Source organism: Lampetra planeri, chromosome 62, assembly GCF_965212315.1.
Source record: "Lampetra planeri chromosome 62, kcLamPlan1.2.h2, whole genome shotgun sequence".
Taxonomy (NCBI): Eukaryota; Metazoa; Chordata; class Hyperoartia; order Petromyzontiformes; family Petromyzontidae; genus Lampetra; species Lampetra planeri.
Genome location: NC_136168.1, coordinates 1,285,358 through 1,312,001, shown reverse-complemented (window position 1 = coordinate 1,312,001; position 26,644 = coordinate 1,285,358). Strand labels below are relative to the sequence as shown.

Here is a 26,644-nt window from a genome sequence, read left to right as displayed (position 1 = left end):
TGTACTGCAGCAAAGTACTCTAAACGCGTGTTTAAAAATGTGGAGGACTCGGAGATAAATCCACGCGACTACGGGGAGAGAGACACGCAAACTCCCAATATAGAGTAGACGTCAGGGTCGGGATCGAACCCACGACCTCCTGTATAACAGGCGAGGTAGTTAACATCTCGCCACAATTATCCACAGCGTGTAATGCGTGTCATTTTTTGTGCCACTCATTGGAGTGCCATGGTGGCGAAATGTTAACTACTTCGCGCGTTATACAGGAGGTCGAGAGTTCGATCCCAACCCTAACGCCTGCTGTGTATTTGGAGTTTGCGTGTCTCTCCCCGTGGCCGCGTGGATTTATCTCCGGTAATCAACATGCGTTTAGAGTATTTGGCTAAAATAAATATCCACGTGGTAAGCCACTTCGTTGAGCTACCAGGTCGCTTAAAAAAATAACTATATAGCTCAGTGGGCCTTAACTGGTATCATACAAATTAGTTTCCAGAGTATAATAAAAAATAGATTCAAGAGCCGAATGGCTCACAGGGCTATACCTAATAAATGAAACTTAAAACTGAAATTAGTGTGGCTAAATAAGTAAAGTTCGCCCCACTCAACTTGTTTTTCAGAAAATGTATATTGATAACCATTTTCAATGAGTGATGCTCTCAAAGACATCACTCTTCAGTCTTATTATCCGTATAAATAGATCTGTATGGATAAAAAAGAGCTTTGCTGTCTTAGGGGGGGGGGGGGGTGTAACCAATTGTTGTTACTCTGGCCTGGGGGAGGGGGGGGCGGCTTGCCCGCGCCTCTCTTCCCCGTGTGGCCAGGCCGAGTCGGCAGCTCACTTCCAATCGTGCAGGGATAAGATAAAAACAAAAGATGCCCCCCGTGTAGCCTTCAACAGGTTACGGTTGAAGGCCTGCACGTCACCACCACGCCCTTGCCACCTTTTACCGCTACAATGCTGATGTTGACACACGCAGCACCAGATACAGTGCTCCTTTGAGGCTGAGTCGACCTAGGGGAGTCCCGGCACCGGTTACAAAATATTCGTCACCAGTGTTGGTGGCCGTAAGCCGGAATCGAATTCAGGTCACCGGGTTTTCGTAGCGCGGCCGTGCTAACTGTTAACACCACCACCACCAACAACGCGGCGACACCTGCACGCGGATGACACATCGCGACACGCGTGCACAACGCCCAGCGAACACCGATCCGCCTGCGTCTCTGTGCTTGTCTCTGTGTTTATGTGTTTGATGGGGAGTGGTAGTGTAGTGGTTAGCGCACTGCGCTGCAACGCCGACTACTCGAGTTCGATTCCCGCTCATAGCCAACGCCACGATGACGATTATCTGAACAGGGTCCTGGGCCTCCCCTAGGTTGACTCCGCCTCAAATGAGTATCTAGTGCGGTGTGTAAATATCGCCATTGGGGAGACAAAGGCGGTCGGGCGTGGTGCTGGTCACCCACCCCCTCGTATGCCGTTCCGGCCTTCATAGGTGTTATTCGCTTGCAGCACGTGCCCCAACAGTCCGTTCAGGTTACACGGGGGATCTTTGTATATGTCTGTATGGATGTGTGTCTCTCTATGATGTGTGCGTATGCGCGCCTGTTTGTTTGTGTGTGTGTGGCACTTTATAAGTGCTCGCGAACAGCACTTGCCCCAACAGTCAAAGTCTATGGATGGGAGGGGGATAACTTTTGTGTGTTATGTGCGAGCCTCTTTGTAGGAACACACCCGCGTGTCTGTGTGTGCTGCTGTCCCTCAGCAGTTCATGCTGGCGGTGATCTGTCTTCTGCCGGTGTGCGCGAGCACGCGTGGTGCAACTTCCCTCTCCTCTCTCCGACGTGCGCTCAAACCGTGGTCTCCCCGCCCCCGCCGCGTGTGCAGACCCTCGAGTAGAAGTTGCGCCACGACTGCAGCGTCTTGCCCGACCATATCCAGAAGCCCGAGGTGATGCCTACCACGAGCGTCATCAGGTACTTGATCATGAGCACCGCGAAGTCGGGCTTCATCGGCGGGTACGGGCGCAGGGGGCACGCGACGCCCAACTCGCGGCAGCTGCGGGCCGCCCAGCTGCGCTCCCACTGCGCGCGGAACGCCTGCTCGTAGAAGTAGCAGGCGATGAGGACGGTGGCGGGCACCGTGTAGAGCACGCTGAACACCCCGATGCGCACCATCAGTTTCTCCAGCTTCTCGCGCTTACCGCCGTCGTCGTCCTTCATGACGGTGCGGATGCGAAAGAGGGACACGAAGCCTGCCAGCAGGAACGCGGTGCCCACGAGGAGGTAGACGAAGAGGGGTGCCAGAACGAAACCGCGCAGCGCGTCCACGCTGTTGAGGCCCGCGAAGCAGACGCCCGTCAGCACGTCGCCGTCCACGTGACCCGTGGCCAGGACGGTGATGGTCTTGACGGCGGGCACGGCCCACGCGGCCAGGTGGAAGTACTGCGAGTTGGCCTCTATCGCCTCGTGGCCCCACTTCATGCCCGCGGCGAGGAACCACGTGAGCGAGAGGATGACCCACCAGATGGAGCTGGCCATGCTGAAGAAGTAGAGCACCATGAAGAGGATGGTGCAGCCCTCCTTCTTGGTGCCTTGTACCACCGTGCGGTAGCCACCCTCGTGGAACCGCTCGTTGCACACCACGGCGTCCTCGAGCACGTAGCCCGCGATGTAGGCCACCGAGACGGCGCAGTAGCAGCCCGACAGGAAGACGATGGGCCGCTCCGGGTAGCGGAACCTCTGCAGATCCACGAGATAGGTGAGCACCGTGAAGAGGGACGATGCGCAGCACAGCATGGACCACACGCCCACCCAGACGCGCGCGAAGCGCAGCTCCTGCTGCCCGAAGAACATGAGGCCGTGCGGGGTGGCGGACGTCTCGCAGGGCGCGCCGCAGTCCGCCTCGCCCAGGAAGCGGTAGTTGAGGTAGCTGGGCACCGCCAGCGCGGCGGGGCACGCGAAGCCCGGGGAGCTGCCCGGGCGCGTCGAGGCGCCGCCGTGCGGGGTCGCGCCCGGCGGCTCCTTGTGGCCCGCGCGCGCCGTGGCGGACGGCTCCGTGGGGGGTGCCGCGCCGTCGCTGTGGTTCTGCCCGACGCACAGCTGCTCGGCGCCCTGCACAGGGAAGTTCTCGCAACGGAGCCTCTCGGGCCACTGGAAGCCGAACTTGTTCATGAGCGTCTCGCAGCCGTGGCGCGCCCTGTCGCAGAGCGAGCGGCACGGCGGGATGGCCTTCTCGAGCACGGTGCACACAGGCGCGTACATGGAGCACAGGAAGAACTTGAGGTCGGCCGAGCACTGCACCTTGACGAGCGGGTAGAACTGATGCACCTCCAGCCCCGCGTCCTCCTGGTTGGTGTGGCCCAGCAGGTTGGGCAGGATGGTCTGGTTGTAGGCGATGTCCGCACACAGTGGGATTGAGATGGGCTGGCAGAACCCGTGGTCGGGGATGGTGATGCCCCGTTGATCAACCGTGCCCGGCTGCTGCTGCTGCTGGTTCTGCTGCTGGGGGTACTGAGCGAAACTCTGCCGAGTAGTGAGCGCGAGGGTCGCGGTTGTTGCCAGGATGAGGAGAAACGCCGAGCGGCGCGGAGAGAATCGGCGCCATCCCGCGTGCCCACCGCTGCCCCGGGCGCGTCTCCTCCTCGCCATCGCGTTCCCCAGGGGAACTTTTCACTCACCCTCTCACTCACTCGCTCAGCCTCTCACTCACTCGCTCACCCTCTCACTCACTCGCTCAGCCTCTCACTCACCCTCTCACTCACTCGCTCAGCCTCTCACTCACTCGCTCGCTCACCCTTTCACTCACCCGCTCACCCTTTCACTCACCCGCTCACCCTTTCACTCACCCGCTCACCCTTTCACTCACCCGCTCACCCTTTCACTCACCCGCTCACCCTTTCACTCACCCGCTCACCCTTTCACTCACCCGCTCACCCTTTCACTCACCCGCTCACCCTTTCACTCACCCGCTCACCCTTTCACTCACCCGCTCACCCACCTACTCGCCCGCTAACCCACCTACTCACTCACCCACTCACCCACTCACCCGCTCACCCAGCCACTCACCCACCCACCAACTCACCCACCGACCGACCAACTCACTAACTCACCCACTCACCCACCCACTAACTCACCCACCCATTAACTAACTAACTCACCCACCCACCCACTAATTCACCCACCCACCCACTCACTAACTCACCCAACCACTCACTAACTCACCCACCCACTCACCAACTCACCAACTCACCCACCCACCAACTCACCCACCCACTCACTCACTAACTCACTAACTCACCCACCCACTCACTAACTCACCCACCCACTCACCCACTTACTAACTCACTCTCCCACTCACTAACTCACCCACCCACTCACTAACTCACCCACCCACCCTCTCATTAACTCATCCACCCACTCACCCACTCACTAACTCACTCACCCACTAACTCACTCACCCACTCACTAACTCACCCACTCACTAACTCACCCACCCACTAACTCACCCACCCACTCACCCACCCACGAACCGCCCAATCACTCATTAACCCACCCACACACTTTCTGACTTAGGAAATTACTCAATTGCGAACCTATCCACTCACTCGAACCCACTCACTCGAACCCACTCACTCGAACCCACTCACTCGAACCCACTCACTCGAACCCACTCACTCGAACCCACTCACTCGAACCCACTCACTCGAACCCACTCACTCGAACCCACTCACTCGAACCCACTCACTCGAACCCACTCACTCGAACCCACTCACTCGAACCCACTCACTCGAACCCACTCACTCGAACCCACTCACTCGAACCCACTCACTCGAACCCACTCACTCGAACCCACTCACTCGAACCCACTCACTCGAACCCACTCACTCGAACCCACTCACTCGAACCCACTCACTCGAACCCACTCACTCGAACCCACTCACTCGAACCCACTCACTCGAACCCACTCACTCGAACCCACTCACTCGAACCCACTCACTCGAACCCACTCACTCGAACCCACTCACTCGAACCCACTCACTCGAACCCACTCACTCGAACCCACTCACTCGAACCCACTCACTCACTCCCTCTAACCCACTCACTCCCTCTAACGAACCCTCAACTACCTCTCTCACTAATTCATGAATCCATCCACCCAAACATTTAATATATCACCTCCATTCGCGAACCCCCTCACTAATTTACTGACTCAATTACCCAATCATTGACTCATTCACTATCCCATCCACACACTGACACAATTACAAAGGCGCTCACCAACTCACTTACCCTATCACATACTAACTCGCTAAGTTACTGATTCGTTTATGTTCTAAATAACTCAGCTAATCACTCACTCACTCATTAACTTACTCACTAACCTGGCCGCGCCTGCCCACCAGGTGGGGTGATGATGACATGAGCCTGATGTGAGTGTTACAGCGTGCAATTTGAGGTGTCACATCGTGCAGTGTGAGTGTCAGCGTGCAGTGTGTCACAGCGTGCAGTGTGAGTGCCAGCGTGGAGTGTGAGTGTCAGCGTGGAATGTCACAGCGTGTGCCACAACGTGCAGTGTGTCAGCGTGGAGTGTAGGTATCACGGAGTGCAGAGGCGGTCTAGCAGGGCTCGCGGTGAGCAGAGCACTGAGAGAAAGTTTGGCGATCCGCCTCCCGTGCTCTCAGCGCCTCCTCCCTCTCCTCCTCCTCTCCCCTTCCTCCTCCTCCTTCTCCCCTCTAGTCCTCCTCCCCATCTCCTCTCCCTCTTCAAGAGCAGCGCTGGGCGCGAGGCTGCAGCGCCGCCTCCCCACTCAGCCCCACCACCTCCAACCCTCACCACCCCCGCCCCTCACCACCCCCACTCCTCACCACCCCCGCCCCGCCGCCCCTCACCACCCCGCCCTTCACCACCTCCGCCCCTCACCACCCCCGCCTCGCCCCTTACCACCCCCGCCCCTCATCACCCCCGCCCCTCATCACCCCCACCCCTCACCACCCCCGCCTCTCATCACCCCCGCCCCTCACCACCCCCGCCCCTCACTACCAATACCCCTCGAAATCCATACACAAACAACACAGTGCAACTGCACCCTCTGAATCTCACCGCATCGCGTGTTCCGCTGCTGCTGCTGGATCATCCCGGACAGAGCTCGCTCGCAGGGTGAACATGGGGGAAGGGGGAGCGGCAGAGTGCGATGTCACAAATATTAATTTATTTTCCCGATATTTAAAACGGACACGGGTTGGTGCGTCTCTCTGCCAGCAGGCGACGTTAACTGCAGTGCACGTGGATTCACGCGTGAGCGCCTGTGTGCTTCTGGTTGGCGGGTCAAGTTTCAAGTTTCATTTATTAGGTATAGCCCTGTGAGCCAAGCGGCTCTTAAGTCGGGTGCAACCGCAACAAACAAAATATGAACACAGAATATCCCAAAGCGACGACACGCAACAGAAACATCCTAGAATAAACCAGCAAATATTCTAAAAAATAAAACTTATTAAAACGCTGTGTGTAAAAATCACAATGTGGTGCAAGCCAACATCAACCATAAGACAATTTTGATTAACCATGTTTTCGAATCACCAAGATAAAGCTATAAAAACAATGTAACAACAGTAATCATAGCAACTGTGATTTAAATTTAACAATAAACGATATACATAACACGTACGACCAAACCTGCAGCCATAGCTGGCAGCACGACACTCCCAGTGTATGATGTGTGAGTGAGTCAGTGGCAGCGTGAGTGAGTGTATGATGTGTGAGTCAGCGTATGATGAGTGAGTCAGTGTATGATGTGTGAGTGAGTCAGTAGTAGCTTGAGTGAGTGTATGATGTGTGAGCCAGCGCATGATGAGTGAGTCAGTGCATAATGTGTGAGTGTCTCGGCTTTGCTGTGCGCTGCGTTGCACCACTATCCGAGTAGATAACCTCGCATTCAATAAATCTTCAGAGCCAGGGTGAACATCCGACTCCAAACGTATTTAATGAATTGAACGAGGTAAAACTGATGGAAAAACAGCACAAATACAGCATCAATACAATGAATGAACACTACAGCATCATAACATTGTCTTAGATAACATGAAACTCAACAATAGATCCTGGATGGACTAGGCACCTACATTAGAACTGAATAGCTATACAAGAGAATAAGCTACTGTGTTAAGTAAGGGCACATCGTGTGATCACCATGCTGCAGCCTAAATGTACAGCACTACACATAATACTGAACTGTGGATGAGATATTTTGTCATCCTTGCTCTCAAGACCGCAATAAGGTTACATGGGTACGAGTTTGACTCGACTTATTCAATTACAAGTAACATTTAAAATAAGGCAAGTGGCAGGCTTCGATGTTAACTAGGCCTCGTTTTTATCATAACAATGTAACAGCATTATAAAGGCATTTACAGCATTATAACGGTCATTTTAACATTATAACATCATTCCCAGTATTATAAGAACATAAACGAACTTACAGACAATGCTTCTTAAAGTCCCACAATGAACAGATGCAGCTGCCTTCACTGAGACGTTATACTGGTAGGAACGAAGTGGACCAGCCTACAATAGATTATATCGTCCGTCCGTCCGACCGTCCGTCCGACCGTGTAGCAACATCGCCCCCTACTGCAAACACTTGGCATGACCCTACAAAAACCTTTAGACTCAGTGACGCTTTCCTGGCTAAACAAGTGTAACATTCCCTTATAATTCTCTCAGATAGCTTTTAATTAAAACCTTAAAATTAATGAGGCTTTCCTGGCTAAACAAGTGTAACATTCCCTTATAATTCCCTGAGATAGCTTTTAATTAAAACTTTGAAATTAAAAAATAATATCGTCCGTCCGTCCGTCCATCCGATGTCCGATTACGTGTAGCAACATCGCTCCCTACTGAAAACACTTGGCATGACCCTACAAAAACCTTTAGACTCAGTGAGGCTTTCCTGGCTAAACAAGTGTAACATTCCCTTATAATTCCCTGAGATAGCTTTTAATTAAAACTTTGAAATTAAAAAAATAACTCACAGCGCCCTAAAGCCTACAGCTAGGCCTAAAGCCTCGAACTACGCCTATCACTCTCCCTTCGTATCGTACCCCTGCGTGTGTGCAAAAGAGTTAATGTTTAACAATGTTACATTCCCTGATGCTTTTAAATAGAAACATTTAAATTTAAAGCTTTTACTTAAATAATAAAAACAGTTAATTTTAAAATTAACTCACGGCGGCCTAAAGCCTACAGCTAGGCCTAAAGCCTAGAAGTAGGCCTCAACCTCTCCCTTCGTATCGTACCCCCGCGTGTGTGAAAGGGAGTTAATGTTTTACAATGTTACATTCCCTGATGTTTTTAAATAGAAACATTTACATTTAAAGCTTTTACATAAATAATTAAAACATTTAAATTACAAATTAACTCACAGCGGCCTAACGCCTATAGCTAGGCCTAAAGCCTAGAACTAGGCCTCACTCTCCCTTCGTATCGTCCGATTCGGTGTAGCAACATCGCCCCCTACTGCAAACACTTGGCAGGACCCTACAAAAACCTTTAGACTCAGTGGGGCTTTCCTGGCTAAACAAGTGTAATAATACATTATGTTTATTTTCTTTGGTTATTTGTTCCTACCAGCCCACCCCGCAGGGTCCTGTTTTGTGCCTCCATTTGGTACTCTGTGCAATGGCTGACACCCGCGTAGTTGAGAGGGAATCGTAAATCGTAACTTTCTGGTCATGTGACCAAACTCAACCTCAATTCCTGTTTACACACACCCCCACTCCTGCCGTGGAGCAAAACACATGCCTGACACTCCCATCTTGTATCTAGGAGATACCACCATTTATTTTCTATCTCATAAACAAATGTATAACAACTTCAACGTGTCAACTTATTTGTCCATATCTTTGCGAAAGAGAAGTAGTACTGTCTCAACTATGGGCCTGACGAATGTTCTTGCGACACCTTGCTTCGCAATCATAACCTTTCGAACTTTTCCATCGGCACTGGGAATCGTCTTGCGGATGCGGCCCATTGGCCACTCATTCCGTTTGACTTGGTTGTCCTTCAGTAGGACAAGGACACCTTCTTGGAGGTCTGGTCTGTTCGACTGTCACTTGCTGCGCACTTGAAGTGTCGTAAGGTACTCGCTTTTCCAGTGACGCCAGAACGTGTTGGCGAAGCTCTGCACTTGTCTCCATTGATGTCTGTAGAGGTCTGCAGTGCTGACCTCCTCGGTGGGTGCTGTGAGCACGTCCGTCTTCTGGGTAAGAAGTGTAGCAGGAGTCAAGATGAATGGTGACTCCGGGTCGGTTGAGACAGGGATCAGGGGTCGTGAGTTAATTATAGCCGAGACCTCGGCCATGAGAGTGGTCAAGACGTCGTGAGAGAGCTGTGTGGACCTGACATCACACAGCATGGAGTCGAGAATACGTCGAGCAATCCCGATCATGCGTTCCCAGGCTCCACTCATATGCGAAGAGTGAGGAGGATTGAAGATCACTGTGCAGCCTTGGTCATTAAGGTATTTCCCTACAGAATCATCTTCAACATTCTCCGTATTGATCTTAAGCTTTTCACATGCTCCAGGGAAATTGGTTCCACAATCAGAACGGAGTTGCTTGGCTGGCCCTCTGATGGCCAAGAATCTCCGGAGTGCATTTATAAAGCTTGAAGAGTCCATGGACTCGATGACTTCGATGTGCACTGCTCGTGTACTCATACAGGTGAACAGCACTGTCCAATGTTTGCTGTTCACGAGCCCTCCTCTGGTGCGGCGGTAGATGACTGTCCATGGTCCGAACACGTCGATCTCTACAGAGGTGAAGGGAGGCTCCACACTGAGTCGATTGGCTGGGAGGTCTGCCATTTTCTGTTTTTCCTGTTTTCCACGTAGCTTGCGACACCTGATACACTTGTGGATTGTGCTGGTGATGCACCTCTTTGCTCCAACGATCCACAACCCTGCAGATCGGATTGCTCCTTCTGTGAAGTGCCGAACTTGGTGCTTGACCTTCTCATGGTAGTAGCGCACAAGTAAAATTGCAATGTGGCTCTGGCTCTGGATTATGAGGGGGTTTCGTTCATTCTCATCTAATTTTGCATTCCCTAGCCGACCACCGATCCTGAGCAAGCCGTCTTTGTCCATCCTGGGGTTTAACTTCCTGAAGGAGCTGACCCTAGGAAGGTCCTCTTCCTTGTTGATGGATTGCTCTCACTTGCATAAGCTGCCTGTTGCACACAGCAGAATATTGATTTCCTTGCTCTGGAAAGGTCATCTTCAGTACGTGGCACTGTGCAGTGATGCCACCCATTGCAGCTACCAGTGGTGCCTCTCATCGGGCGATGGAAGCAGTCTGCGATATGCGTTAGATGTGCTATCACTCGCACGAGCGTCGTCCATTTCGAGAAATGTTCAAAATGGTGTGGACTCGGTGGACTTCTTGGTCGCACATTTGTGACCAAGGTTGTCACTTGAGGACGAATCTCCTTGTCTGACTCGGGCTCTACGAGTCCAAAGGTCTCTTTGGTAGTACATGGGCCATTGTCGCACCGTAAGAAGAACGCTGGACTCGTCAGCCAGATGGTTTTCTTTAACAGAGATGCAGGGACGGACCTAGTTGCGAGATCTGCTGGATTCTGCTCAGTTGGAACGTAATTCCATTGCTCCAGCTGCGTCAATCTTCTGATGCGTTCCACCCTATTGCTGATGTAAGTGTAGAACCTTCTGGTTTGGTTGTTTATGTAGCCTAGTACCACCTTACTGTCCGTGTAGAAATTGACCACATCCAGTTTAATGTCCAATTTGTCTAAGATCACTTCTGTAGCTAGAACAGCTCCACACAGCTCGAGCCTTGGGATGGTATGTTCTGGTTGTGGGGCCAATTTGGCCTTGCCTAATATGAACCCAACATCCTGGATCCCTTCTGCGCTTGTGGTTTTTAGGTAAGCTATGGCTGCTATGGCCATCATAGAAGCATCTGCAAACACATGTAACTCCTTCCGTTGGGTTACGGAAAGGGATATGGGCGTGTAGGAACGTGGAATCTGTAGCTGCTCAAGTGCCTGTAAGGAATTTATCCAAGTTTCCCATTCTTGTCGCTGTTTTTCCGGCAACGGGCTATCACAGTCTTGTGTATCAGCACAAAGGTCTCTGAGTATCCAACGGCCTGGAATGGTGACTGGCGCTACAAATCCTAGTGGATCGTTCAGGCTGTTTACCATCGATAAGATGCCACGTCGCGTGTAAGGTTTCTCTCCAATTGATACTCGGAATGTGAATGTGTCCGTTTTCAAGTCCCAACTCAGTCCAAGGCTGCGTTGGATTGGTGGTTTGTCGACGTTAAGGTCCAAGTCTTTCAAGTCTTTTGAACGATCGTCTGAAGGAAACGCTTTTATAACTTCTGCGCTTCTGGACGCTATCTTGTGAAGTCTGAGGTTAGCAGTTGCTAACATTCCTTGCGTCCTTTGGAGCAGATCGATGGCTTCTGAGGCCGTTGGCATTGATTTAAGTGCATCGTCAACGTAGAAATCTCACTCTACAAATCGCTTGGCGTCTTCCCCAAATTCCCGTTCTCCTGCTTGCGCGGTCCTCCTAAGTCCATAGGTGGCTACCGCTGGGGATGGGCTGTTGCCGAAGACATGCACCTTCATTCTGTATTCAACAATTCGATCATCAACGTTGTTATTGCGGTACCACAGAAATATTAGATAATTTATGTTGTCCTCTCGGACAATAAAGCAGTGGAACATTTGTTGAATGTCGGCGGATCCTTTTGACAGTCACGGAACATGGAAACCCTAATATCCCCTGCCAGGAGATTCCACTGCTGCAATCTGGAGCCCAACAGCTCTGACTTACCTCTTGGGTAGTTCCAAATTCCTGACAAGACCCTTTAGTTCACCTTGTGTTATGAGGTGTGGTTCAGAGGAGGAGGATGGGAGAAAATCTGGGTCATGTGACCTTGATGGTTCAGGACCAGAAGTTTAATCCTCTTCCTTGTCTGACTCAAGTGAGAATGATTCTGGTGCATCAGGAACCGGTAGTCCTTCTGCGTGGGGTACAGGGCGTATAGCTGATGGAATGTTTTTTTTATAATGCACAGTCCACTTTTTCTTCCTTGACACACCTTTCCCAACTGGAGGTGCCATGCAGAAGTAACAATTGCTGATATGATCTGTTGGCTCTCTCCAAATCATTGGCACTGCAAAAGGCATAGCTTTCCTTTTCCTGTTCAACCACTGGTGAAGATTTGTTGCACAAGTGTTGCAGCATATGTGTGAGGCCCACATCTTGTCCTGATCTCCAATTTTGCAGCCAAAATAAAGATAGGCTTTCTCAACCATAAAGGTTATACTGCGGTTATGTGATTTTATCTGCTTTGTTCACACAAGTACAAGGCATCTCTGCTCACTTTGGCTAGCATGACTTCTAGGTATAAGATGATGCAATTTATATCATGTATGATGCAATACCAGGTTCAGATTTTATCATTCACTGTTTTGCTCAAAAAGCAAGTCCTGTCCAAATCCAGTCATAGATGTATTCATAGATCCAGTAAAAGATGTATTTTAGTCATTTCTGGTTTAAATTGAGTTCCCTTTATAACTCACGTATCGCTAATTCCCAAGTCAAGAGTCGTATATACTGACGCAGTATAATATCTTGAAAACTAGAACCAATCAACAATGTTAAGGACCATTTTCATTCTCACTGATCTAGAATTTGTAAAGTTGGACTACATTTATTTCGGAAGCATTTTGGCTGTAGACCAGTGTTATCGGAGCATGTTTGTTTGCATGTTTACCACAATTACTGTGTGTGGTTAATGCAGACTCGATTCCTTGCAAAAAGGTTTTGTATTTAGTGTTTGAACATCTTAAACACCTCGTATTGCCAGAAAGGGTAAACCCTATTCTTATTTTTATACATTATAGTTTATATTTTCAGTGGTATGAATCGACGCTTCTCTGTCGTCGATGTCTGAAACACCGTTGTTGTTGTTGATCCGCGTTCGCGCGTCGCAGAACGAAGACTTTTAAGTGGAGCGCTCGGCTCACACTCGGTGTTGAACCCCATGTGCCGCGTTTGATGAGGCGTCACGGTTCGAAAATCCAGGTGGGGCCCGCCCTGGTTATTGCTGCGGGGAAAGCGTAGAATGAACCACGAGGATACCTTCTGCTTCGTGTGCCGTCGGCTTTACTCGCAATTGGATGCTCGAGATAGCCCGGGCATCGTTCGCAAAGAGGCGGCCATCGTATGTCCGGCACCAAGGGGTGGGGGTTCGGATTGTGGCAACGTTCACAAATGACACCGCTAATGACTCACTTACATAGAATGAGTCCTGGATTCATGGCCCCGGGGACACTCCTGCAAAATGAGACTGGACTGATGGAAAATAAGACCTGGAAATAAAACAGGTCTTAAGATTTTCAAACACCAAATAGATGAATAAGATTCCCTTTGCCACAAACTTTGATGCCTAGCAAAAGGCATTTATTTGGTGTTTGAACATCTGAACACATCCTGTTTTATTATTGCCAGAAAGGGTAAAAACCTATTCTTATTTTTGGGGTCTTTCGGTAAAGTCACGTGGATAGAAATATAATAAAATTATCACGACGTTTCGATCGCAACACAAGCATTCAAACGTCGTGATAATTTTATTCTTTTTCTATCTACGTGGCTTTACCGAAAGACCCACAGAATATTAATTTCTGCAGTCACGAAAGCTTTAAGTCAAAATCTATTCTTATTTGTCATCATTGTAGATACTGGCAAAAAGGTCGCATAGAGTCTGACCTGGTCACGCAAAAAATAAACCGAACATAATCTTCCACCCTGCTCATCCGTTTTGCGGGTTCCCTTCCCTTCTATGAGTCCTTCTTTCTCTCCTCTAAACTATAAACGAAACTATGTTTTTATTTTACCAGGTAATGCCACCTAAGCTGGTGACGAAGGAATGGGTGGCCGGCACCACGCCCGGCCGCTTCTGTCTCTCCACTGCACCAGGTAGTCATTTACGGCTGAGTCGACCTTAGGGAGTCCCATGCCGGTTAAAAAAAATCGCCACTATTATTGGTCGTGAGCGGCAATGGAACTCAGTTTATTGAGGCTACAGGAAGTGGTTGGAGGCTTTGTCTTTCTCTCGCCTCTACACACAGCGTCGACCTCGTGGAGAGCTCCCGCATTCCTGGCTCTTCCAGCAACCCTCCAGCAACCCTCCCCGGGCTCCCCGGCCCACGCTGTCCATCGAATGCAGGAGCGGCGAGCGGCCCGGGCCCTCTGATGGGTCCGTGAGCCCTCCAGCCCCGTGCGCCGCTCCACTCTCGCTGGCATTGGGGGGGGGGGTGCTCGCTGCTCCGCGCCGGTCGTTTTCGCATGCCGGGAAACAAGTTCCCGAGGGTGGGAGGGAGGGAGTGGGAGCGTTGTGGATTTGGGAGAGGAGGGGGGGTGTCTGGACGAGCCAACGACTCCACAGTATTGGGGGTAGGGGGAGCGGGGTAGGTGGGGGGCAGGCGTGGTGGGTGCGCTCACACGGAGCGAGGGGCAGGGGGTAGGAAAAAGGCGAACGCGACTCCTCGTAGTTATTATTATGTACTGTGTATGGGGAGTGAATGAAACAGCACACGTGCTTGGAGCCCTTCCCCCCCCTTCCAACCCAGCTTATATATATGCTCCAAGCACGTGTGCTGTTTCATTCAGACGCTGTCGCCTCGACAGACCTGGTTTTCACCTGAGGACGGCTGCTTGCGCTGTGGCCGAAACGTCGTGAGAATTATTTTATAATGTTTTTTTTTTATTATTTTATTACTTCCCTTCTACGTGACTTTACCGAAAGAACCAGGAAGATGCCTCCGCATCCATTCACTCAAATAAACCCCGCCACCTCGTGCCTCCTTGCTCCACCGCGATTCGCTCGGCGTGCCTCAATTCTCATTGACGAGGCTGGCGTACAACGAGAGCGCGTGGTGGGTCGCACACGCTGGGGGTGGGTGGGGTGAGTGGGTGGGTGGTGGTGTGGGTGGGGGAGGTGTGGTGAGGGTGAGGGGGGTGTGGTGAGATGTGAGGGGGGTTGGAGTGAGGAGGTGGGGAGAGGGGGATGAAGGGTGGGGTGAGGAGGGAGAGGAGGATGAGGGGGGTGAGGGGGGCGGGGTGAGGGGTGGAATGGGTGAGAGTGAGGGGAGTGGGATGAGGGGGTGGGGTGAGGGGGGCGGGGTGAGGAGGCAGCGAGGAGTCACGCAGCGTGGAGCTGCCACGCAGCCGCCGTGATGCGAGGCGCGACCGGGGGCGATGTCTCTCAGTGGGACGCACTCGCAGCCCCAGTCGATACCCCGGGGCGAGGCGCTTTCACGCTCACCCCGGGGTCGCCCCCCCTCCCCGCTCTGTTACACCGCTAGACGAGCACTGTTCACCAGCCACGGCACGTCCTGTTGTGCGTGTGTAGTGTGTGTGTCTGTAGTGTGTGTGGTGTGTGTGGTATGTGTGTGTTGTGTGTGCAGTGTGTGTGGTGTGTGTGTGTAGTGTGTGTGTGGTGTGTGTAGTGTATGTAGTGTGCGTGTAGTGTACGTGTAGTGTACGTGTAGTATGTGTGTGTGGTGTGTGTGTGTTGTGTGTGTGTGTAGTGTGTGTGTGGTGTGTGTGGTGTGTGTGTGTAGTGTGCGTGTAGTGTGTATAGTGTGCGTGTAGTGTGTGTAGTGTGTGTGTGTAGTGTGTGTAGTGTGTGTGGTGTGTGTGTGGTGTGTGTAATGTGTGTGTGTAGTGTGTGTGGTGTGTGTAGTGTGTGTGGTGTGTGTATAGTGTGTGTAGTGTGTGTGTAGTGTGTGTGTGTAGTGTGTGTGTAGTGTGTGTGTAGTGTGTGGTGTGTGTGGTGTGTGTAGTGTTTGTGTAGTGTGTGGTATGTGTAGTGTGTAGTGTGTGGTGTTTTTGTGTGGTGTGTGTAGTGTGTGTGTGTGGTGTGTGTGTAGTGTATGTGTAGTGTGTGTGTAGTGTGTGTAGTGTGTGGGTAGTGTGTGTGTGTAGTGTGTGTGTAGTGTGTGTGTGTGGTGTGTGTGTGTAGTGTGTGTGTAGTATGTGTGTGGTGTGTGTGTGGTGTGTGTGTAGTGTGTGTAGTATGTGTGTGGTGTGTATGTAGTGTGTGTGTGGTGTGTGTGTAGTGTGTGTGTAGTGTGTGTAGTGTGTGTGTAGTGTGTGTGTAGCGTGTTTGTAGCGTGTGTGTAGCGTGTGTGTAGTGTGTGTAGTGTGTATGTAGTGTGTGTGATGTGTGTGTAGTGTGTGTGTAGTGTGTGTGCGTGGTGTGTGTAGTGTGTGTGCGTGGTGTGTGTAGTGTGTGTGCGTGGTGTGTGTAGTGTGTGTGCGTGGTGTGTGTAGTGTGTGTGTGGTGTGTGTGTGGTGTGTGTGTAGTGTGTGTGTGGTGTGTGCGTAGTGTGTGTTGTGTGTATCGTGTGTGTGTGGTGTGTGTAGTGTGTGTGTGTAGAGTGTGTGTGGTGTGTGTGTAGTGTGTGTGTGGTGTGTGTGTGGTGTGTGTGTAGTGTGTGTGTGGTGTGTGTACGTGTAGTGTACGTGTAGTGTGCGTGTGGCGTGTGTGGTGTGTGTGTAGTGTGTGGTGTGTAATGTGTGTGTGTGTAGTGTGTGCGGTGTGTGCGGTGTGTGTGTAGTGTGTGTGTAGTGTGTGTGTAGTGTGTGTGTAGTGTGCGTGTAGTGTGCGTGTGTATTGTGCGTGTAGTGTGCGTATTGTGTGCGTGTAGTGTGTGTGTAGTGTGTGTGTAGTGTGTGTGTAGTGTGTGTGTAGTGTGCGTGTAGTGTGCGCGTGGTGTGTGTGTAGTGTGTGTGTGTAGTGTGTGCGGTGTGTGTGGTGTGTGTGTAATGTGTGTGATGTGTGTGTGGTGTGTGTGTGGTGTGTGTGTGGTGTGTGTGTGGTGTGTGTGTGTGGTGTGTGTGTGGCGTGTGTGTTGTGTGTGTGTGGTGTGTACTGTGTGTGAGTGTGCGTGTAGTGTGCGTGTAGTGTGCGTGTAGTGTGCGTGTAGTGTGCGTGTAGTGTGCGTGTAGTGTGCGTGTAGTGTGCGTGTAGTGTGCGTGTAGTGTGCGTGTAGTGTGCGTGTAGTGTGCGTGTAGTGTGCGTGTAGTGTGCGTGTAGTGTGCGTGTAGTGTGCGTGTAGTGTGCGTGTGTATGGTGCGCGTAGTGTGCGCGTGGTGTGCGCGTGGTGTGCGCGTGGTGTGCGCGTGGTGTGCGCGTGGTGTGCGCGTGGTGTGCGCGTGGTGTGCGCGTGGTGTGCGCGTGGTGTGCGCGTGGTGTGCGCGTGGTGTGCGCGTGGTGTGCGCGTGGTGTGCGCGTGGTGTGCGCGTGGTGTGCGCGTAGTGTGTGTGGTGTGTGTGATGTGTGTGTGTAGTGTGTGTGTAGCGTGTTTGTAGCGTGTGTGTAGCGTGTGTGTAGTGTGTGTAGTGTGTGTAGTGTGTATGTAGTGTGTGTGATGTGTGTGTGGTGTGTGTGGTGTGTGTAGTGTGTGTGTAGTGTGTGTGTGTGGTGTGTGTGTAGTGTGTGTGTAGTGTGTGTGCGTGGTGTGTGTAGTGTGTGTGCGTGGTGTGTGTAGTGTGTGTGGTGTGTGTGTAGTGTGTGTAGCGTGTGTGTGGTGTGTGTAGTGTGTACGTGTAGTGTGCGTGTAGTGTGCGTGTGGTGTGTGTGGTGTGTGTGTAGTGTGTGGTGTGTAGTGTGTGTGTGTGTGTAGTGTGTGCGGTGTGTGCGGTGTGTGTGTAGTGTGTGTGTGTGGTGTGTGTTTGGTGTGTGTGTAGTGTGTGTAATGTGTGTGTGGTGTGTGTAGTGTGTACGTGTAGTGTGCGTGTAATGTGCGTGTGGTGTGTGTGGTGTGTGTGTAGTATGTGGTGTGTGTGTAATGTGTGTGTGTGTAGTGTGTGCGGTGTGTGTGCGGTGTGTGTGGTGTGTGTGTAGGGTGTGTGATGTGTGTGTGGTGTGTGTGTGTGTGGTGTGTGTGGTGTGTGTGAGTGTGTGTGTAGTGTGTGTAGTGTGCGTGTGTGTGTGTAGTCTGCGTGTAGTGTGCGTGTTGTGCGTGTGTATTGTGCGTGTAGTGTGCGTGTGGTGTGTGTGTAGCGTGTGTATAGTGTGTGTGTAGTGTGCGTGTAGTGTGCGTGGTGTGTGCGTGGTGTGTGTGTGGTGTGTGTGTAGTGTGTGTGTAGTGTGTGTAGTGTGTGCGTGTAGTGTGCGTGTAGTGTGTGTGTGTAGTGTGTGTGTAGTGTGTGTGTGTGTAGTGTGTGTGTGGTGTGTGTAGTGTGTGTGTAGTGTGTGTGTGTTGAACTTCTATACTGGGGACCGGTTAGTGTAGTGGTTAGCGGCACTGCGCTACGAACCTGGCGGCTACCCTAGTTCGATACCCTGATCACGGCCACCAACACCCAGTGACGATTATCGGAACCGGTCTTGAGTTCCCCACTAGGTCGACTCAGCCTCAAATGAGTATCAGGTGTGGTGTGTAAACATTGCCACTGGGGAGACAAAGTCGGCCGGGCGTCGTCTTAGCCACCCATCCCCTCGTGCGCAGTGCCGGCCTTCATCGGTGCTGCTACTCGCTAACAGCATTTGCCCGAACAGTCCGTCACAGGCTATACGGGGGATATTTGTTTTTGTTAAACGTCTTTCGCACCGTACTTAGCCAACTGTTGCAAAACGGAGGTGGGGGGGGGGGACAAACTAAACACGCAAAAATCAGTTCTAAGGAAATTGGTTTGTCAATCTTGATGATTTAAAAGTACATAGCAGCAAGAGAAACATTGCTCAGGCTTTTATCTTAATTTGTGGGTGGTTTTAGTTATTTGTTTTTAAAGTCGAGCGAGGTTGCATTAAGATGTTTGGGGAAACGAACTTCCCACGAAATGTAAACAACGGGACCGAGTCGCATCAGCGGCGCCGTGTTCCCCAACGCAGTGGTGTTATAATTGGATATTGCTTCAGAGTTGGCCGTTTTGTCAAATTGTAATCAACAACAACAAAAAGCTCAACACATTAGTAAATAACACCTTGGCTTTGTAGAATAAAAAATAGATTCAATAGGCGACGTTTCGGGTAACGTCCCTCCTTCATGGTACACGTGCCCCTGTTGCCCCCCCCCGCACCTCCCATTAGCACGGTTGGCTACGTGACAGAGCCAAATCAGTAAGGATTGTCACGTAAACAGAACGTGCCGATGTGTTACCGGTTCAGCACTCACCCGTCGCGTGTTGGAGAGAAAACTGACGACAACGTTTACGATTCGAGTACCGGGACGAGGCTGGTTGTTGTTGTGGTGTTTTTGTTGTAATTACGGGCGAGTTTTCATATTTTTAATACCGAATTCTTGTAATTTGGGGTTGCCGGCCCCTCCTTGGTCAACAGCACCGGGGGTCAGCAAGAGGCGCACCGTGGACACAGCGGCACGCGGGAGTTGTCACGCGCGGCGCTCTTGAACCGGAGTTCAACGATGGATGGGGGCCGGGTGGCGTGGGGCGCAGGGGAGGTTCGCGCCTTGGGTTCAACACCGACAGCAGGCAAGGACGCATGACGGACACACGCGAAGTGAACTCGACCTCTCCTCCCTCGCCTACGCCAGCCCCATGGCGCAGTCACCCCTCTGGACGAGGTGGCGGTGGTGAGCGGTGCTGAGCAGTGGTGAGCCACACAACCAGCACTGCGATGTAGACAAAGGCGGCCTGGTCATTGCTGTACGCGCGCCGTACGATGTTGACCTTCGTAGGTGCTCACTAACAGCCTGGCCCCGGCAGGCTGCACGGGATAAATGGGGGCGGTTGGGGTTGGAGGCGGGCGGGGTCTTTGTGTACGCGTGGGGGTGAGATGCGGAGAGCCGCGGTGGGAGGCTCGCGAGGACTTTGCGGGGATTGGCAGCTCGGACTTTTCTCCAGGCGACCCCACTTGTCACGGAGCCCCGGGCACGGCGAGGGAGACAAAGGCGGCACCCTTCCCGTCGTCGCGGCGCGTTCGCGGGCAGCGCTCCGCGCTATCGCTCCGCGCGCTCCCGGTGCTCACGAAATGGAAATGCGGCGCGGCCCGCGTCCCCACGGAGACGGCGCCGACGCCGCGGGAATCCCCCTTGACTCGCCCTCTCCTCTTCCTCTACCACCCCCCCACCTCCACCGCCTCCTCCCCCTCCTCCCGCTCCGCCACTTCGCATTCCTACTCCTCCATGGTCTGTCCTCATCGGAATCCTCCAAACGCTCGCCCACCACCCAAACACCACCACCCCCTCCACTCACCACCCTCCACTCACCACCCCCTCCACTCACCAACCCCTCCACTCACCAACCTTCCATTCACTCACCCTTCACTCACCACATCCTCCACTCTTCACCCCTCCACTCACCACCCCTCCACTCACCAACCCTCCACTCACCAACCCTCCACTCACCACCCCTCCACTCACCAACCCTCCACTCACCACCCCCTCCACTCACCAACCCTCCACTCACCACCCCTCCACTCGTCATCCCTCTACTCCTCACCCCTCCACTCACCATCTCTCCACTCCTCACCCTTCCACTCACCACCCCCTCCACTCACCACACCCTCCACTCACCATCCCTCCACTCACCACCCCTCCATTCACCACCCCTCCACTCACCACCCCTCCACTCCTCACCCCTCCTCTCACCACCCCCTCCTCTCACCACCCCCTCCACACACCACCCCCTCCACTCACCACCCCTCCACTCACCACCCCTCCACTCCTCACCCCTCCACTCACCATCCCTCCACTCACCACCCCTCCACTCACCACCCCTCTACTCACCACCCCTCCACTCCTCACCCTTCAACTCACCACCCCCTCCACTCACCACACCCTCTACTCACCAACCCCTCCACTCACCACCCTTCCATTCACTCACCCTTCACTCACCACATCCTCCACTCCTCACCCCTCCACTCACCACCCCTCCACTCACCAACCCTCCACTCACCAACCCTCCACTCACCACCCCTCCACTCACCAACCCTCCTCTCACCACCCCTCCACTCACCAACCCTCCACTCACCACCCCTCCACTCGTCATCCCTCTACTCCTCACCCCTCCACTCACCATCTCTCCACTCCTCACCCTTCCACTCACCACCCCCTCCACTCACCATACCCTCCACTCACCATCCCTCCACTCACCACCCCTCCACTCACCACCCCTCCACTCACCACCCCTCCACTTCTCACCCCTCCTCTCACCACCCCCTCCTCTCACCACCCCCTCCACACACCACCCCCTCTACTCACCACCCCTCCACTCACCACCCCTCCACTTCTCACTCCTCCACTCACCATCCCTCTACTCACCACCCCTCCACTCCTCACCCCTCCTCTCACCACCCTCTCATCTCACCACCCCCTCCACACACCACCCCCTCCACTCACCACCCCTCCACTCACCACCCCTCCACTCCTCACCCCTCCACTCAACATCCCTCCACTCACCACCCCTCCACTCACCAACCACCCCTCTACTCACCACCCCTCCACTCCTCACCCCTCCTCTCACCACCCCTCCACTCACCACCCCCTACACTCACCACCCCCTCCACTCCTCACCGCTCCACTCACCACCCCTCCACTCACCCCCCCCCTCCACTCCGCACCCCTCCACTCACCAACCTTCCACTCACCATCCCTCCTCTCACCACCCCTCTACTCACCACCCCTCCAATACTCACCCCTCCACTCACCACCCCTCCACTCACCACCCTTCCACTCACCACCCCTCTACTGACCACCCCTCTACTCACCATCCCTCCACTCACCACCCCTCCACTCACCACCCCTCTACTCACCATCCCTCCACTCCTCACCCCCCACTCACCACCCCTCCACTCACCAACCCCTCCACTCACCACCCCTAAACTCACCATCCCTCCACTTCTCACCCCGCCACTCACCACCCCTCCACTCACCACCCCTCCACTCACCACACCCTCCACTCCTCACCCCTCCACCCACCACCCCTCCACTCACCACCCTTCCATTCACTACTCCTCCACTCACCACCCCTCCACTCACCACTCCCTCCACTCACCACCCCTCCACTCTCCAAAATTCCATTCACTCACCCTTCACTCACCACATCCTCCACTCCTCACCCCTCCACTCACCACCGCTCCACTCACCAAGCCTCCACTCACCAACCCTCCACTCACCACCCCTCCACTCACTAACCCTCCACTCACCACCCCTCCACTCACCACCCTTCCACTCATCATCCCTCTACTCCTCACCCCTCCACTCACCATTTCTCCACTCCTCACCCCTCCACCCACCACCCCCTCCACTCACCACACCCTCCACTCACCATCCCTCCACTCACCACCCCTCCACTCACCACCCCTCCACTCACAACCCCCTCCACTCACCACACCCTCCACTCACCATCCCTCTACTCACCATCCCTCAACTCCTCACCCCCCACTCACCACCCCTCCACTCACCACCCCTCCACTCACCACCCCCTCCACCCACCACCCCCTCCACTCACCACACCCTCCACTCACCATCCCTTTACTCACCATCCCTCAACTCCTCACCCCCCACTCACCACCCCTCCACTCACCACCCCTCCACTCACCACCCCTCTACTCACCATACCTCCACTTCTCACCCCGCCACTCACCACACCCTCCACTCCTCACCCCTCCACCCACCACCCATCCACTCACCACCCTTCCATTCACTACTCCTCCACTCACAACCCCTCCACTCACCACTCCCTCCACTCACCACCCCTCCACTCTCCACAATTCCATTCACTCACCGTTCACTCACCACATCCTCCACTCCTCACCCCTCCACTCACCATCCCTCCACTCACCACCCTCCACTCACAACCCCCTCTACTCCTAACCCCTCCACTCACCACCGCTCCACTCACCAACCCTCTACTCCTCACCCCTACACTCACCATCTCTCCACTCCTCACCCCTCCACCCACAACTCCCTCCACTCACCGCACCCTCCACTCACCATCCATCCACTCACCACCCCTCCACTCACCACCCCTCCACTCACAACCCCTCCACTCCTCACCCCTCCACTCACCATCCCTCCACTCACCACCTCTCCACTCACAACCCCTCCACTCCTCACCCCTCCTCTCACCACCCCCTCCACTCACCACCCCCTCCACTCACCACCCCCTCCACTCACCACCCCTCCACTCCTCACCCCTCCACTCACCATCCCTCCACTCACCACCTCTCCACTCACTACCCCTCCACTCACCAACCCTCCACTCCTCACCCCTCCTCTCACCACCCCATCCACTCACCACCCTTCCATTCACTACTCCTCCACTCACCACCCCTCCACTCACCACCCCTTCACCCACCACCCCTCTACTCACCACCCCCTCCACTCCTCACCCCTCCACTCACCACCCCTCCACTCCTCACCCCTCGACTAACCATCCCTCCACTCGCCACCCCCTCCACTCACCACCCCTCCACTCACGACCCCTCCACTCCTAACCCCTCATCTCACCACCCCCTCCACTCACCACACACTCCACTCCTCACCCCTCCACTCACCACCCCTCTACTCACCACCCCTCCACTCACCACCCCTCCACTCACCACCCCTCCACTCAGCACCCCTCCACTCACCACACATTCCACTCCTCACCCCTCCACTCACCACCCCTCCACTCACCACCCTTCCACTCACCACCCCTCTGCTCACCACACACTCCACTCCTCACCCCTCCACTCACCACCCCTCTACTCACCACCCCTCCACTCCTCACCCCTCCACTCACCACACCTCCACTCACCACCCTTCCACTCACCACCCCTCTACTCACCACCCCTCTTCTCACCATCCTTCCACTCACCACCCCTCCATTCACCACCCCTCTACTCACCATCCCTCCACTCCTCACCCCCCACTTCTCACCCCGCCACTCACCACCCCTCCACTCACCACCCCTCCACTCACCACACCCTCCATTCCTCACCCCTCCACCCACCACCCCTCCACTCACCACCCTTCCACTCATCATCCCTCTACTCCTCACCCCTCCACTCACCATCTCTCCACTCCTCACCCCTCCACCCACCACCCCCTCCACTCACCAAACCCTCCACTCACCATCCCTCCACTCACCACCCCTCCACTCACCACCCCTCCACTCACCACCCCTACACTCTCCACAATTCCATTCACTCACCGTTCACTCACCACATCCTCCACTCCTCACCCCTCCACTCACCATCCCTCCACTCACCACCCTCCACTCACAACCCCCTCTACTCCTAACCCCTCCACTCACCACCGCTCCACTCACCAACCCTCCACTCACCACCTCTCCACTCACTACCCCTCCACTCACCACCCCTCCACTCCTCACCCCTCCTCTCACCACCCCATCCACTCACCACCCTTCCATTCACTACTCCTCCACTCACCACCCCTCCACTCACCACCCCTTCACCCACCACCCCTCTACTCACCACCCCCCTCCACTCCTCACCCCTCCACTCACCACCCCTCCACTCCTCACCCCTCGACTAACCATTCCTCCACTCGCCACCCCTCCACTCACCACCCCTCCACTCACGACCCCTCCACTCCTAACCCCTCATCTCACCACCCCCTCCACTCACCACACACTCCACTCCTCACCCCTCCACTCACCACCCCTCTACTCACCACCCCTCCACTCAGCACCCCTCCACTCACCACACATTCCACTCCTCACCCCTCCACTCACCACCCCTCCACTCACCACCCTTCCACTCACCACCCCTCTGCTCACCACACACTCCACTCCTCACCCCTCCACTCACCACCCCTCTACTCACCACCCCTCCACTCCTCACCCCTCCACTCACCACACCTCCACTCACCACCCTTCCACTCACCACCCCTCTACTCACCACCCCTCTACTCACCATCCTTCCACTCACCACCCCTCCATTCACCACCCCTCTACTCACCATCCCTCCACTCCTCACCCCCCACTTCTCACCCCGCCACTCACCACCCCTCCACTCACCACCCCTCCACTCACCACACCCTCCATTCCTCACCCCTCCACCCACCACCCCTCCACTCACCACCCTTCCACTCATCATCCCTCTACTCCTCACCCCTCCACTCACCATCTCTCCACTCCTCACCCCTCCACCCACCACCCCCTCCACTCACCAAACCCTCCACTCACCATCCCTCCACTCACCACCCCTCCACTCACCACCCCTCCACTCACCACCCCTACACTCTCCACAATTCCATTCACTCACCGTTCACTCACCACATCCTCCACTCCTCACCCCTCCACTCACCATCCCTCCACTCACCACCCTCCACTCACAACCCCCTCTACTCCTAACCCCTCCACTCACCACCGCTCCACTCACCAACCCTCCACTCACCAACCCACCACTCACCACCCCTCCACTCACCAACCCTCCACTCACCACCCCTCCACTCACCACCATTCCATTCATGATCCCTCTACTCCTCACCCCTACACTCACCATCTCTCCACTCCTCACCCCTCCACCCACAACCCCCTCCACTCACCGCACCCTCCACTCACTATCCCTCCACTCACCACCCCTCCACTCACAACCCCTGCACTCCTCACCCCTCCTCTCACCACCCCCTCCACTCACCACCCCCTCCACTCACCACCCCCTCCACTCACCACCCCTCCACTCCTCACCCCTCCACTCACCATCCCTCCACTCACCACCTCTCCACTCACTACCCCTCCACTCACCACCCCTCCACTCCTCACCCCTCCTCTCACCACCCCATCCACTCACCACCCTTCCATTCACTACTCCACTCACCACCCCTCCACTCACCACCCCTTCACCCACCACCCCTCTACTCACCACCCCCTCCACTCATCACCCCTCCACTCACAAACCCTCCACTCACCACCCCTCCACTCACCAACCCTCCAACCACCACTCTTCCACTCACCAACCCTCCACTCACCAACCCTCCACTCCTCACCCCTCCTCTCACCACCCACTCCACTCACTACCCCCTCCACTCACCACCCCTCCACTCCTCACCCCTCGACTAACCATCCCTCCACTCACCACCCCTCCACTCACCACCCCTCCACTCACGACCCCTCCACTCCTCACCCCTCATCTCACCACCCCCTCCACTCACCACACACTCCACTCCTCACCCCTCCACTCACCACCCCTCCACTCACCACCCCTCTACTCACCACCCCTCCACTCACCACCCCCTCCACTCACCACACACTCCACTCCTCACCCCTCCACTCACCACCCCTCCACTCACCACCCCTCCTCTCACCACCCCTCCACTCAGCACCCCTCCACTCACCACACATTCCACTCCTCACCCCTCCACTCACCACCCCTCCACTCACCACCCTTCCACTCACCACCCCTCTGCTCACCACACACTCCACTCCTCACCCCTCCAATCACCACCCCTCTACTCACCACCCCTCCACTCCTCACCCCTCCACTCACCACACCTCCACTCACCACCCTTCCACTCACCACCCCTCTACTCACCACCCCTCTACTCACCATCCTTCCACTCAACACCCCTCCATTCACCACCCCTCTACTCACCATCCCTCCACTCCTCACCCCCCACTTCTCACCCCGCCACTCACCACCCC

General features: G+C 54.5%; 1 protein-coding gene across 1 annotated transcript; it reads right to left on the bottom strand.

Moving 5' to 3' along the window:
* Positions 1 to 995: 995 nt before the first annotated feature.
* On the bottom strand, positions 996 to 4,148 carry LOC144736623 (frizzled-2-like). The gene has a single exon (XM_078619188.1). The coding sequence runs from the start codon at positions 3,646 to 3,648 to the stop codon at positions 1,849 to 1,851; it is 1,800 nt and encodes a 599-aa protein (XP_078475314.1). The 5' UTR covers positions 3,649 to 4,148; the 3' UTR covers positions 996 to 1,848.
* Positions 4,149 to 26,644: the final 22,496 nt, after the last annotated feature.

What these genes read in the sequence shown, in the direction of transcription:
- LOC144736623 (XM_078619188.1), bottom strand. Translation starts at nt 3,648, where the DNA reads ATGGCGAGGAGGAGACGCGCCCGGGGCAGCGGTGGGCACGCGGGATGG.